The sequence below is a fragment of the Mustela erminea genome, chromosome 5 (genome assembly GCF_009829155.1).
Source record: "Mustela erminea isolate mMusErm1 chromosome 5, mMusErm1.Pri, whole genome shotgun sequence".
Lineage (NCBI taxonomy): Eukaryota > Metazoa > Chordata > Mammalia > Carnivora > Mustelidae > Mustela > Mustela erminea.
This window is the reverse complement of record NC_045618.1, coordinates 63,723,259-63,739,083: the sequence shown is the minus strand read 5'-3', so window position 1 is coordinate 63,739,083 and position 15,825 is coordinate 63,723,259. Positions and strand designations below refer to the sequence as shown.

General features: G+C 36.3%; 1 protein-coding gene across 4 annotated transcripts in view; it reads left to right on the top strand.

Annotated features, from left to right (window-relative positions):
- UBR1 (ubiquitin protein ligase E3 component n-recognin 1) overlaps positions 1-15,825 on the top strand; it is a 139,517-nt gene that overhangs the window by 5,838 nt on the left and 117,854 nt on the right. For all 4 annotated transcript variants that reach the window (XM_032343464.1, XM_032343463.1, XM_032343465.1 and 1 more), the window contains exons 2-3: positions 8,008-8,264; positions 10,449-10,527. In XM_032343464.1, the coding sequence (XP_032199355.1) occupies positions 8,008-8,264; positions 10,449-10,527 (336 nt within the window). The remainder of the gene's footprint in view (positions 1-8,007; positions 8,265-10,448; positions 10,528-15,825) is intronic.

The window sequence follows — 15,825 nt, the reverse complement described above, 5'->3', positions numbered from 1 at the left end:
TCTGTTGTGGACAGCTAAGGAAAATTCTGATTTTCAGTATCAGACTCTATAGCCTTAATTATGAAGTTGAGGTATAAAATTGCAGATTACAGTGATAGATTCAATCCCACTACCTTTAATAGTCTAGGGAAGAATAGTAATTTAGTGTGGATAAGCTGGTGCTGAAGATGGACTGCTTTTGTTTAATAACAGACATTGTCCTGCAAATAAAGAGGTTTTTGTCTTCAATACTGCATTTGGAGACTGTGGGTAGATATGTGTGTAAATCAGTGGTGCAGGATGAACCAATGCAGTGTCCTGACCATTCTCTCTTCATGTGTGCTGGCCTTGAGGGTTATCTCAGATTTCCCTTGCAATCATTTTACCCATTTCTCTACAGGTGCTAATTGTACACCGTGCTCTGTGAAAGTTTTCTTTAAGCTTTTAACTCATTGCCTCGGGTGACTTAAGGCAAAATATTAAAACTCTGTAGTCCCAGGTGATTTACTGTGAACTCCTTCATGTTCTTTTAAGGTATTCTGAGTTAACATGCCTTCTGTTGAAGAAACAATTGTTATTTGATGAGTTTGGTTTTTTAAAAGCATTTGGTACAGCTTTTTTTTTTTTTTTTTTTGGTGTTAAGTTGTACCCTGTAATACGCTAAGTGCTTACAGAAATATGCTGTACTAAATAAATGTTACCAAATGACTCTAGGAGAGTTATTGTGTTTCCCTAAGTGCCTACTTGCTATCCGGGAGTGATATAGGACTGGTCCAGGATGGAGTCTGTTGTTAATCACTTGACTCTAATAATTCTCCTTCTAATAGTTTACTTAATGCCATTCTTCAGAACAAAGTCTATTTGACCTGTTTGGAGGAGTGGGGCTTAACCACTTAACTGTGTCTTTATGGATTACTTTTAAAAATCCCTTTGAACTTTTGGTATTTATGGGTAAGCTAGAATGACTTGGGAACAGGAAGAAAAACCTGTTGGTTTATCCATTTATTTATTTATTTATTTATTAAAGATTTTATTTATTTATTTGACAGACAGAGATCACAAGTAGGCAGAGAGGCAGGCAGAGAGAGAGAGAGAGAGAGGGAAGCAGGGGCTCGATCCCAGGACCCTGAGATCATGACCTGAGCCGAAGGCAGCAGCCCAAACCACTGAGCCACCCAGGCGCCCCATCCATTTATTTTTATATGCACACATACTCTATCTTGTAGTCTAAGAAAGGATTTTAGTCCATATTCAAATATACTAAACACAGTAGAAATATGAGATGTTTATTCCACAGTTTAGGAAAGCAGAATTCATTGTTCCAAAGATTTCAAGGAGAGCTTAGAAAATTGGAGCATGAACCTATGATCAGAGAAGAAAAAGGAAGAGAATGACTTGGGGACAGAATGCTTTCAGAAACTAAATTTTGACAGTATGCTTGTGTATTATCTTAAAAGAAAAGAGAGGGGCCTTTTTCGTCACATGATTCTATATTTGACCCTAGCTTCTTTTATCAGTGCCATGAAGGCATAGTATACTTACTTATCGTATTTACGAACAACACAAAGCTGGCAGGGATAAGAAATACGTTATAGGACACATATACAAAATATCTCCTTAGTCTGAACATTGCCTCAGAACTAACAAAGTGAAATTCAATTGGGGTGAAAGTACAGCCTTATACCTCGGATTAGGTATTTGTGTATTGGACCAGGTTTGTCATATGTGATTGTCCTAAGGGTTTTACTTGTCCACAAACTCACTAAGTCATGATATGATATGGCTGCCAAAAAAAAGAATGTGACCTTTTTGAGTGGTTAAGTACCCTGGATAAGGAAGGTAAGAAATAGTCCCACTTCTCTATACAGAGGCACATTGTGCATGTTCCATAAAAGAGTAATCAACATAGAAAGTAGTCTGAATACCGTGGCATTAGGGATAACCGAATGTCATTTCTGGGGATAAACAGATTTCTTTAGTTTCTGTGTTCCAGTGTAGCTCCAGAATAGAGACTGATGGGAGACTTAATAGTTATCTTCATTTATTTGAAAGGTTGTTTGATGAAAGAGCAGAGTATATCATATGGATTATTTCAGGCAGTATAGGATAAAAATTACAGGAGAGTAGATTTTGGTTTAATTATGAGCTGTAAGAATGGACTTTGGCTGAAAGGAAGTGTTCAGATAGGCTTAGGGAACTAATTATCAGATATGTTATAGATAGTGTTCCTCATGGGGTAAGCAGTTGAGCTAGGGGTTTTGCTGTTATTGTTTGCTTGTTTTTATGAAACTTTATGAATCTGTCCAATAGTATTACAAGAAAACTGTGTAACCAAAAGATTTCTTGATGGATGGAGATACTCCAATTACACTCATCTAGTACTTGTTAGGAACAATCCTAGAGCCTCTAGATTTTGTTACTACTTTAAAACAGAAGAGCTGGGAAAAGAGTTTCAGGGAATCGGAAGCCTCATGGATGTTAGCAGTTGTCTAAGGATGTGTAAGTTGTGGTTTGAACAAAAGGAACGTTTTAAAAGTACGTTTCCATTTTCAGAATGATGTTCCCAAACAGGGATCCAAGTCCCTAGGTCAGAGTTGAGAACATATCTTAATCTCCATGGGGATGAGAAAGATGTTTGGAATGCTTGGGAATTTAAATGTTGTGAGAACTTGTTTTTACAGAACAATTAAGAAAATCCTCTCTGAACTCTAAATTTGAAAAAAAAAAAAATTCCCCCCTCTGGACATTGAAATTAAAGATGCTTAATTTTATTCTTATCTGAAGTGGGTAAAAATACTAAAAACAACCAAATAAATAAATAAGAAAGTCAAATCTATTCCAGTCACCAATAATTCCTGAACATGTCACCAGTAAAATACATGCTGTGTAGTTTTTCTTATCTGGAAAAAAAGACATATCTTAGTTGAAAAAGATTTTTCTTAGATGTAGCAGTCATTTAGGAAAAAGTCTTCATGAAAGAGTGAAATTATACTTTATCTCCTTTAAGAATTCTATAGTTTTAGAAGGTTTAATGTCAATCAATATTTGCTTTCTTCTCTCTAGCAAAAAATCTGTAACATTCAGCAAAGACTGAGAACATTTTTTTTCTTTTAAGGCTTTATTTATTTATTTATTTATTTATTTAGAAAGAGGGAATGTCGGGGGGGTGCAGAAGGAGAGGGAGAGACTCTCAAGCAGACTCCTCACTGAGCATGGAGCCTGATGTGGGGCTTAACTCCACAACCCTGAGATCATGACCTGAACTGAAATCAAGAGTCAGATGCTTAACCAGGTGCCCCAAGAGAACTTTTATTAAGTATTTTTGGTGGGCCTGTGGTGATACAGGGATTTATTTAAAAGGCAGCATTCCTCACCTCAGGGAATTTATAGCCTGGGTGAAGAGGCTATGTGTATGCAGATGAAAATAACTAATGTAGGTACTGAATAAGTACCTCCTTCAGTAAGTGCTGTATTTGAGTTACAGGGGAGAGAAATTGTTTAGGCTGATCAGTATAGTAGTCAGAGAGGAGTGCCTTGAGTTTGATGGACCTTAAGGAATAGTGGGGATGGAAGGATGGAGAGCTAGTGGTAAGATCACTGAAGAGGGCCTTAAAGGCATCAACACCCAGACATTCTGGCCAAATCAACCAACACTATGAAGATAACATTTCAAAGTATTATTTCACATGGTGATGCCTGGGTGGCTCAATTCGTTAAGCATCTGCCTTCAGTTTAGGCCATGATCTTGGGGTCCTGGGATTGAGTCCCACATCACGCTCCTTATTCAGTAGGGAGTCTGCTTCTACCTCTGCCTCCTGCTCCCCCTGCTTGTGTGCACGCTCTCTCTGACAAATTAAATAAATAAAATATTTTTAAAAATAAGAATAAAATATTAGTTCACACCAAGATATGTAATGACAGAGATAGAATTTAAGAATATTTAGTAGTAAACAGGAGTGTTAGGCAGTTGTTAGTGAATACACTTCATTTGGAGGAAGGAAATAAAAGGAAGGCAAAACTATGTTTCTTGTTTTGTTTTATGATTAAAATGAAATTGATTGGTCTTAAAGGTAAATTCAGATGTACTGTGTGCTTATATTTGGTTGAGTACAATGAGCACTGAACTCTAGGAGTTAGGATACCTAACTTCTGTTCCTGACTATGATATTAATTGGTTATTCGATCTTGGAAAAGACAGTTTATTTCTCCCTGTGACTCAGTTTTTTTCATCTATAAAATGAGAGACTTGAACTAGAAGATCCCTCAGGTTTCAGTGACTGTCAAATTTTTCATGTTCTTCAAAGTATTCTTCAAAAACTTCAACTGATTTTGTGCCTTCCATAATTAGATATTACAGAAAATTTTTTTGTTTGGTATATAGCGGTAAATAAACAGGCCTTTTTTCATTTAGTACTTTTTGGAGAAAAGAACCTTAGGTTTACAATAGAACATTAGATATTCTTTACTTTATAGTTACAGTTGCTAGATTTGTGGAGGAAACAAGTTATTGGTCTGTGCATACCCTAGAAAAGTTTGGGAGTTAGAATACTGGAAGATATAATTGTTTTTTTAAAAAAGTTTTAGTAAAATATTTTTACAATTAAAAAATTCCCCCCAAATATGGAAACTGTTACTAAGAATATTATTCATATTAGGTAAGCAAATGTACAGTTTCTGTGAAAATATGCTAAACTCTTATTACCAACTGCTGTTAACATTTTGGTGTATATTGTTCCTGATTTTTTCCCCTCATGTAAAATATTTAGCCAAAATGAGATTTTATATACGCTGCTTTGTAACCTGCTTTACCAAACTGTATACTATTAATGACTTTCTGTATTAGTAAATAATCATCTTCAGTATCGGTTCTTTTTTTCTTTTTATTTTGAACTCATTTTGACTTACAGAAAACTTGCAAAAATAGTAGTAACAGTTCTCTTATATCCTTCACACCTGCATTCCCTAATGTTAGCATCTTGCATAACCATAGTATAACTATCAGGGACAGAAAATTAGTATTGATAGTAATTAGTATTAGTAATTAGTATTGATAGTAACTAAACTATAGACCTTATTTGAATTATAATAGTTTTCCCACTGACATTAAATATTTTTCTGTTCCAGGATCCTATCTAGGATCTCACATTAAATTTAGTTATTTCTCCTTCGTTGCCTCCAGTCTGTAATAGGGTCTTACTTTCTCCATAATCTTCAAGTTTGTAACAGCATCTTGTTCTTGCCTTATTTTTCACGACCTTGACATTTTTGAAGAATATTGAACAATTATTTTGTAGAATGTTCCTCAGTTTGGATTGATGTTTTCTCATGATTATAATGAGGTTATGTATTTTGGGGAAAAATAACACAAAAGTGGTACCATAGCCTTCTCAGTGTATCATATTAAGGGATTCTTGGTATCATTATTCTTATTACTGGTGATATTTATGTTAATCACTTGGTTAAGTTGGTATCTGCAGAGTTTCTCTACTTTAAAGTTATTACCTTTTCCCCTTATAGTTAATAAATGTCTTTGAGGAGATATTCTGAGACTATTTGACATCACTTTTTTTTTAGGATTTTTTTTTTATTTTTAAGTAACCTTGCACTCCACATGGAGCTCCAACTTAACAACCCCAGGATCAGGAATCACATGCTTAATCAATAAAATCTTTTTTTTTTTTTTTTAAGATTTTGGTTATTTATTTGACAAAGAGCTAGAGAGCAGGCAGAGCGAGAGGGAGAGACAGGCCTTCCGCTGAGCAGGGAGTCTGATTCGGAGCTCTATCCTAGGACCCTGGGATCATGACCCAAGCCAAAGGTGGATGCTTAACCGACTGAGCCACCCAGGCACCCCAATAAATAAAATCTTTAAAAATTTTTTTTCCTCTCTTCTACTTTGCAGTAAACCCCTGGGAACCACTGTGCAGTACTCCATCTTGATATAGTTGTGCCTTTTCCTGAATGTCCTATAAATGGAATCATAAAGTATATAGCCTTTAAATTTTAAAATTACTTTTAGAATTTAATTTTAATGTGTACAAATACAAAATTATGTATAAATACCAGTTTTTACTAACTATGAGACACCCATGAAATACCATTAACACCAGAGAGCCAGCCCATTTCACATGAATAATACTAATTTAACTAGAAGGACGTTAAGTGCAACTAAATTGTCCGTGTTGAGTTGATAGTAGAGATCTCACGCACTCAACCTTCTGTTCATTTAAGCTTGCTCTTACTGAGTGCCGTTGAAAATTGTTCAGGCTGGTCTGGTTGGATGGTTTAGGGTAATCATACCTCACATTTAAGCCCAAATGGCCAGTGAGTAATCCCCAAATGTCTTTTTTAACAGGGCATTCTTTGAAAGCTGTTTTGTTTGAAGCAAGTAAGAGTGGAATGGTGGTGTTACTGAAACCTGCATGTAGTGTCTATGAAACCCACATTTAATGGGAATCAGGAATTTGGCACAGAGATGAGCTCTGCTCAGTTTACACAGATGATGTCACTATGAACATGTACCCATTTGCTAAGAGGCAGTACGTAGCCTTTTGAGTTAGACTGTTTTTACAATAATAGATTTTGATGTTGCATGTATGTAACTTCTTATTTTTTTAAGAATTTATTTATTTATTTGACAGATCATAAGTAGGGCAGAGAGGCAGGTGGAGGGGGAGGGGAAGCAGACTCCCTGCTGAGCAGAGAGCCTGTTGTGGGGCTCTGTCCCAGGACCCCGAGATCATGACCTGAGCTGAAGGCAGAGTCTTAATCTGCTGAGCTACCCAGGTGCCCCAGTAACTTCTTATTCTTATTGTTGAGCAGTATTCCATGGTTTGGCTGTAATAGTTTGTTTCTAATTCACCAGTTGAAGGACCATTGAGTCATTTCTGTATTTTGGCAGTTTAAAGCTGCTACTGTAACATTCATGTATACTTTCTTGTGTCAACTTAAGTTTTCATTTCTTAGGTAGATACTTTTTTTAGAATTTGATTGCTGCATCATACAGTAAGTATATGTTTAACTTAAAAAAACTACCAAACTCTTTTGTAAGGTGACTATACCATTTTCAGTTCCTACCAGCATTTTCCTTTTCCAGTTTAATGTATCCTGTTGGTACTTGGTATTGTCAGTTTTTTTTATAATTCTTTATTCTTTAATTTCTTTTCAGTATACCAGAATTCATTTTTTATGCACCAGTATTGTCAGTTTTTTAATTTTTTATCTACACCTTAATATAATAGGGTATGGAGGGGTATCTCACTGTCATTTTAATTTGCATTTCTCTAATGACTTATGATGGTGAGCATGTTTTCATGTACAAATAAGCCATCTGAAATAGTTTCCTTTATTTATTTATTTTTTAAGTTTTTTAAAATCTTTAAAAGATTTTTAAGGGGGAATGAGAGAGGGGGAAGCAGGCTCTCTGCTCGCCCAGTGTGGGCTTGATCCCAGGACCCTGTGATCATGACCTGAGCTGAAGGCAGAGGCTTAACCCACTGAGCCACCCAGGCGCCCCTGAAATAGTTTCTTTTAAAGAGCAGAAGGGTTTAGGTTTACCTTTTGGTGAGTCTAATTTATCCATTTTCTTTTATGTTTAGTGCTTTTGGCATTCTAAAAGCTCTTTTGCATTCATTCATTTTGATCTCTCAGTAAATGTTATGGTTCCTTAAAACAATTAAACTAAGAGTGTGAGAAATGCTTTGTCTCTACAGCACCTGACTGGTAATAGAATTGTCTTCACAGACAAGGAGTTGCCCATTCTAAGAGGGAAGGGTAATTCTCATCCATTATAGCTTTTCTTTCTTTTTCCAGTTGTATATGGTATGTGGGCAACCACTTACTTCCAAGGCTATTTTTTTTTTTATTACCCAGTTTGCTTTTACCCACTTTGCTTTTGTATTGGTGAGGGATAAAATAATATATTGTTAATCACTTTCTCTGAAATTACAGAATTGTGCCAATATTTGTCCCCCAATATCTTCAAGGGGAAATTTATAACAGTCTAATTTTCATTTTCTTTTCTTTCAGTGGTGGGATCAGCAAGTTGATTTTTATACTACTTTCTTGCACTATTTGGCCCAGTTGGTGCCAGAAATTTATTCTGCTGAAATGGACCCAGACTTGGAAAAGCAGGAGGAGAGTATACAAATGTCCATATTCACTCCACTGGAGTGGTACTTATTTGGAGAAGATCCAGATATTTGCTTAGAGAAATTGAAGCACAGTGGAGCTTTTCAGCTCTGTGGGAAGGTTTTCAAAAGTGGAGAGACAACATATTCTTGTAGGTAAGAATTAGAAATTTACAGGATTGGTTACAGTTTCTGTTTTGGTATTTTGTACTTATGATGTATTTTATTTTGCTTACTACTTTTTATAATATACGTAATCATACTTAATTTCCTTTTGTTATGCACTTATAAATCTGTTTCTGCTTGTATAGCTTGTTTTTGAGTATATGACTTAGACAATTGTCTCACTTTTTGTTCTCTAAAAGTACTTAAAGTGATGAACTTTTGTGTTGCTTATAATATAGTCCACATACTCTTATTTGAAACCCTTGGGGCTGGGTGTATTCCAGAGTTCTGAACACTTTCCCAGCAGTGTCAAGGCAGGATCCTATCATCAAACATAGCATTTCTGTAAGAAATCTATGAATATTCACAACAAGTAGTATAAATAAAGTCTGCAGTCTCATGTCATTTCAGGTCAGTTTTTGCTACCAAGTGAGATTTGGTGTCAAGGGACTGTGGGCCTGTAGGAACAGTTGTAATTCAGTTGAGTAGAAAAGGCAAGTAGTAGGGAAACTAGAAGCAGCTTTAGGCTTTTTGTCCTTTCTAAGAGCAGGTGTCTTAAACATCAGGGTAGCACAGAGAACATTTTTACTCCCTACTCCTGCCTGACGTTTTCATCTTTTACATCTTAGCTGTACTCTAGTTTTAGTGGGGTGTTTTTCCCTCTTTACTAGAGGTAGTTCAGGTTAGGAGTGAATTTTTAGGCTTCATAAATTCAGAGAATTGTTTTTGGCTTCACTATAATTCTAGGTTTGACTGGTTTACTTAGTTAACAGTTGTTGAGTATCGCCCTCGACCCGCAAGGACGACAAGAAGCCCCAGTTCGGATGCATCTTCTCTCTCTTTATTTCCACAAGTCTACACACTTATATATGCTTACATGACCAATCAGCGAGCAGGGTACAGGAGGGAGCGAATCAGGCTGTGCACCTAAACGAACAACTTCGCTAGCAACCAATGCTGTTTACTTCCTCTTTGGGCGTTCCGCTTAGTCTCACGAGGCAATCCTAACCTGGCAACTAGCCAGGCGCCATCTTTTAATGGCAGAGGCCGCCCTGGCCAGGGGCATGCCTCCGACAGTTGAGCACACAGTATCTTTATCCTGTTCTTTTCTCAGGAAAAAGTCAGCTTTTGTATCTTGTGTACTATTTTACTACATACGTAGTAAGGTTTGTTTATCTTCTTATATATATTTTAGCTGAAGCCCAATCAGTCTCAGCTAAAGTGTGATAGATATTTATAGATCTCGCTTCTCTAAAAGTCTCATGGAGGCATTTTAAACAACTGGGGAAATGGTACTAGCATCTAGTGGATAGAGGACAGGGTTGCTCCTGAAGCATCCTGTAGTGCACAGTACAGTCTCCTCTATCCCCAGTAAGTAATTACCCAGTTCGGAATGTCAGTACTGCTGAGGTTGAGAAATTCTGCTCTAAATAGGTCAGTAGATCATATATATTTTCAAGAGTATAATTAGGCAATCTTTATTTCCTAATAACCTTTAAAATTATTTTTTAAACTTGCTAGTGACATTTCTTCAACTCTTCAAAATCAGATATTTTAAAAATTTCTTTTGCACTTTTCACCAGTTTATGTTGCTCTTAATGTTTTTCTGGAAATGTTAAATAAGATAGTGACTTCTTAGAGTTACTATTAAGGAAGAGATTAGAGAGATTGAATTTTTTTTGTTCATTCTATAAATATTAATTGAATACCTGTTAGGTGCCCAGCACTGTTCTAGGTGCTTAGGACATAACAGTATACAAAATAAAGAAACAATCCTGCCATTACGCTGCTTACATTCTAATAAATTTTGTCTTTATCCAAGCCTCATTTACCAGTGAACAGTCAGTGTTTGTAAAAAAATATATGTTTATAAAGGCAGGAGGGTAAGACGATGACAGTTAATGGAAAAAACAGCTAGTCATTTGTCATAAAACTAATTTTGATTTGCAACTTAACAGTCTGAAATCAGGTAAAAGCTCAAAATATTGAGGATGACTTAAGAAGCAAAACCAATTGTAAGTATTCAAATATGGCTAAAATTATTTGGAATTTGGTGTTTGAAACATTTTCATATTCAACTTGTGCACCACACAGGAAACTCATTCACATTGTATTAACACCTTAAACATCATTGGTGTCCTCTAAATTTTGGAATCTAATTTTTAATTTTTTCAGGGACTGTGCAATTGACCCAACATGTGTACTCTGTATGGACTGCTTCCAGAATAGTGTTCATAAAAATCATCGTTATAAGGTATGAATATAGATCCATAATATCTCTAGATTAGCAGGAACCTGGTGGCCATCTAGTCTGAATTCCTACCAGTACTTGAAATTCTGCTGTAATAGCTCTGATATGTGAACCTTTAGTTCTGGTTAAATATCATTTGATAGGAGATCTACTACCTCAAGAGGCAGCCCTTTGTATAATTTTTTGTGAGATATATCATGTTTATACAAGATACTGTATAAAGCATATGAACACTTAGAGAATAACTATGATGCAAACATACTTAGGTCAAGAATAGGCATTGTCAGCTCTCAGAGGCGTCCTTTTTATCCCTTCTACATCAGTCTTTCTCTCTCCCATTGTGATAACCTTTCTCCAGTGTTGTGTGATAATGGTTTCCTTGATTTCTCTCTTAGTTCATCACCCAAATCACATTGAATAGTTTTATCTATTTTTGAGCTTTGTATAGACAGAGTCATGCTATATCTTTTTCTTGTTGAGTATTATGTCTAATAACTATAGTTTGTCCAGTGACCTTCAAGTATTCAATAATCCATGTTGTCTCTATTCATTGTACCATATATGTGGATTGTTTCTAGTTTGGGGCTGTTATGAACAGTTGTGCTGTGAACATTCTTATTTGTGTATTTTGGTACACATATCCAGTAGTTTACCTAAAGTACTGATCTGGAATAGAATGCTGGGTTCTAGGGTATGTGAATCATTAGTTATAATAAATAATGTCACATTGTTTTCCTAAGTGTGTATACTAATTTATAGTCTCTCCAGCACTGTGTGAAAGTTCCCATTGCTGCATATTCTTGGAAGAGTTGGTCTTGTCAGTCATTTTAATTTTAGCCAGTATGGTGGGTCTATAATAGTATCACATTGTGGTCTTAATTTTCCTAATTACTAATGAGGTTGAGGGGTTTTTTCCTTACTTGTTACATTTTTAGACAACTTTGTTATTTTGAGCTGAAATGTGTTTCTCACATATTTGTATTTGTTCTATACTTTGTATACTCTGGGCTTAGACAGATGTTGATTTTATTGATGGTTCTCCTTAACATCCTGTTAAATATGCTAAGGTCCTGTATAAATGTATATAACATCTTAAAGGTATATCTGTGTCTTCTATAGAGTTGAAAGCACTATTCATGTTATGAGACTGGCCTCAACATTACTACTTCTATTTCAGGAGGTGATGGGCTATTGATAAAGATTATAAGTATTATTAGAATAAATAGATAGAGGAACCTATGATATAGTGTGGTTAAAATGTTTTCCCAAGATTGCAAAGCTAATTGCTGATGAGATTTATAAAGTTAAGCATTTGTTAACTTTATTCCATATTTCCATATTTTCTTATCACCTCCGTTAATTATAGTATTGCTTATGCTGGAAAGCCAAAGAAAGAATGCCGGAAGTAGAGACATGAGAAAGTTGTTAATTTCTTCTCATTTTTACTGTGGGAGACTAATGATCTCCCAGAGATGCTAAAAGTCTTAAGACCAAAGTTTTCCAGTTCCTCAGACTTCAAGACTTCTAAGCTTATGCTTTCTAAACTTTGGGATCTTGGGGGTCAGTACAGTTTGCAAAAGCTTTGAATGAGACATAGGGTTTTCAATTTTTCTTTGGCTAATTAAGTTGAGTTTTAATTTTAAAAAGGACACATGGACAGCAACCAAATATGCCTGCCATTTCCTATAATTTTATAAAGGAAAAAGACATTTTAATTCCAGGAAAGTAGGATAATCCCAGAATAAAGACCAGTCCTTTAAGTTGTATCCATGTAGTTCTGTGAAAGAGCTCACTACATTTCTTCCTTTTCTGGTTTTTCTGTAGAATAGTAAAAACTTGGTTGTTAAATTTTGGGAACCTTTTCACCAGGCTATCTTCAAGTTTTTAAAGCTTACCAGTTTATATCACCACAAAGCACTCTTTTAAATGGAGCATACCTAGGTTTGCCATCTTGAGGTTTTGCAGAGCTCATCTTACAGAAGAAGGTGCTTACATTGACTTACTCAGGAACCTTTGAGTCATCCGAAGGATGGGGTGTTTTATGCCTAATAAAAGATGATGTCTAAAAGCTTTAAAAAATATTACCCATTGGGGTGCCTGGGTGGCTCAGTGGGTTAAAGCCTCTGCCTTCGGTCATGATCCCAGGGTCCTGGGATTGAGCCCCACATCAGGCTCTCTGCTCAGCAGAGGGCCTGCTTCCTCCTCTTTCTCTGCCTACTTGTGATCTCTGTCAAATAAATAAATAAAATCTTTTAAAAAAATATTACCCATCAAATGTGAGTATGAAGGGAACAGAACACTTTTGGTGAGAGAATAAATTGATAGACTCTCTCTGACATACCTGTATATGTGGTGAAATTTCTAAAGAAAAGCAAGTGAATGACTAATAAGCATACTACAGGTGAGTGGTAACTTCTAGGGCAGGTAAGAGAATGGGATTCTGGAGAATTGCACAGGCAGTTTCAGCAGTATTAATATTCTCTTGGGTTGGGTGCTGGGTTCATGGGTGTTCATTTCATTGTTTCACTTTATAACTTACCTGTAACTTACCTTACTGTGTATATCTTTTGTGTAATAAAACACTTCATAGAAGAAAACAGCCATTTAAAAAAAAAAAAAGAAAAAGATTGGAAGAAATAAGAAGGGGTATCTGTTGCTCCAGAGAACACAAAGAAGAGTAATAACAGGGGACAGACCAAAGATTGGATACTGTGAAGAAGACAGAACCAAGAAAAACTTTTAGTGGCAGGGTAGTCCAAACAACTTGAGAACAAGAAAATAACAAAGTTGAAATTTTGAACTGTTTATTCTGCTGTGTGAATGTGACTCTTCATGATCTCTAGGTTCTCCATAGTTTATCCCTTAACTTACAATGTGACTATAGTTGATAACACTGTACTGTGTAGTTGAAATCTGTTAAAAGAGTACAACTTAAATGCTTGTACACACATTTAAAAAAGTAAATATAAAAAAAGAATATACTGCCGTACTATTTTTTTAAAATAACCTGAAGCTAACCTGTGCATTTTCTCTTCAAAGACCCACTGTTAAAGATTATTTTTGAATAGTAGATGTTTCCTTTATTGAAAGCAAGGAAAATGAGTTACAACCAACAATATTATAGGCATGCCTGATTTTATAGCGCTTTACTTAATTGTGTTTTGCAGATACCATGCTTTTTATACTTGAAAGTTTGTGGCAATCCTGTGTCAAGTCTGTTGGTACTATTTTTCCAACAGCATTTGTTCAGTCCATGTCTCTGTGTTACATTTTGGTAATCTTGTGATATTTCAGACTTTTTCATTATTATTACATTTGTTATGGTGATCAGTGAGTGACCTTTGCTATTACTATTATAATTGTTTGGGGCTGTCATGAATCGTACCCATATAAGACAGCAAACTTAGTTTATAAAGGTTGTATGTGTTTTGACTGCTCTACTGACTGCCTATTCCCCTCTCTCTCACTCTCCTCAGGCCTCCCTATTCCCTGAGACCCAAATGTATTGAAATTATGCCATTTAATAACCCTGCAGTAGCCTCTAAGGTTCAAGTGAAAGGAAGAGTCACATATCTTTTACTTTTAATCAAAAGCTAGAGATGGTTAAGCTTAGTGGGGAAGGCATGGTGAAAGCTGAGTTGGGCTGAAAGCTAGATCTTTTATGCCAGTTAGCTAAGTTCTTAAAAGAAATTAAAAGTGCTACTGCAGTGAACACATGAATGATTAGAAAGCAAAACAGCCTTATTGCTGATAGGAAAAAGACTGAGGGATCTGGGTAGAAGGTCAGATCAACCACAACAGTCCCTTAAGCCAGCCTAATCCAGAGCAAGACTGTAATGCTCTTCAATTCTGTAAAGGCTGAGAGAAGTGAAAAAGCTACTGAAGAAAAGTCGGAACCTAGCAGAGGTTGGTTTAGGGGAAAAAGCCATCTCCGTAACATAAATTACGAGGTGAAGAGCTAAGTACTGATGTAGAAGCTGCAAGTTCTCCAGGAGATCTCGGGGAGATCATTAATGAAGGTGGCTCCACTCAACAACAAATCTTCAGTGTAGACAAAACATCTTTGTATTGGAAGAAGATGCCATCTAGGACTTCAATAGCCAGAGAGAAGTCATTGCCTGGCTTCAAAAATTCGAAAGATATGCTGACTTTTTTGTTACGAGCTAATGCAGCTGATGTCTTGAAGTTGAAGCCAGTGCTCATTTACATTTCTGAAAATCCTAGGGTCCTTAAGAATTACACGAAAACTAGTTTGCCTGTGCTCTGTAAATGGAACAGCAAAGCCTGGATGAAAACATTTCTGTTTACAACATGGTTACTGAATATTTTAAGCTCACTGTTGAGACCTACTGCTCAGATAAAAGATTCTTTTCAAGAGGCGCCTGGGTGGCTCAGTTGGTTAAGCGACTGCCTTCGGCTCAGGTCATGATCCTGGAGTCCTGGGATCAAGTCCCTCATCGGGCTCCCTGCTTGGCAGTGAGTCTGCTTCTCCCTCTGACCCTCCCCCTTCTCATACTCTCTCTCTCTCAAATAAATAAAATCTTTTTTTAAAAAAAGATTCTTTTTCAAAATATGACTGTTTACTGACAGTGCATCTTGTCACCCAAGAGCGCTGATGGAGATGTAAAATAAGATTAATATTGTTTTGATGCTAACATAGCATCCATTTTGCATCCCGTGGATCAAAGAGTGATTTCAACTTTCAAATCTTATTTAAGAAACACATATCAGAGGCACCTGGGTGGCTCAGTGGGTGAAAGCCTCTGCCTTCAGCTCAGGTCATGATCCCAGGGTCCTGGGATCGAGCCCCACATCGGGCTCCCTGCACGCCTGTCTCTCTGCTTACTTGTGGTCTCTGTCTGTCAAATAAACAAATAAAATCTTTTTTTTTTTTTAAGAAACATACCAAAAAAAAAAGAAAAAAAGAAACATACCATAACACTACAGCTGCTATAGATAAGTGATTCCTCTGATGGGTCTGGGCAAAGTAAATTGAAAAGTTTATAAAGAGGATTCATCATTTTAGATTAAGAACATTCATGATTCATGTGAAGAAGGAGAAAACATGAACAGGAATTTGGAGGAAGTTGATTCCAACCCTCAAGGATGACTTTGAGGGGTTCAGGACTTGATTAGGGGAAAACAACTGCAGATGTGATAGGAATAGCAAGAGAACTAAAATGAGAAGTGGAGCCTGGAGATGTGACTGAATTTCTGCAAGCTCATGATAAAACTGTAATGGATGACGAGTTGCTTTTGATGGCTGAGCAGCAAAAATGGTTTCTTGAGACAGAATCTACT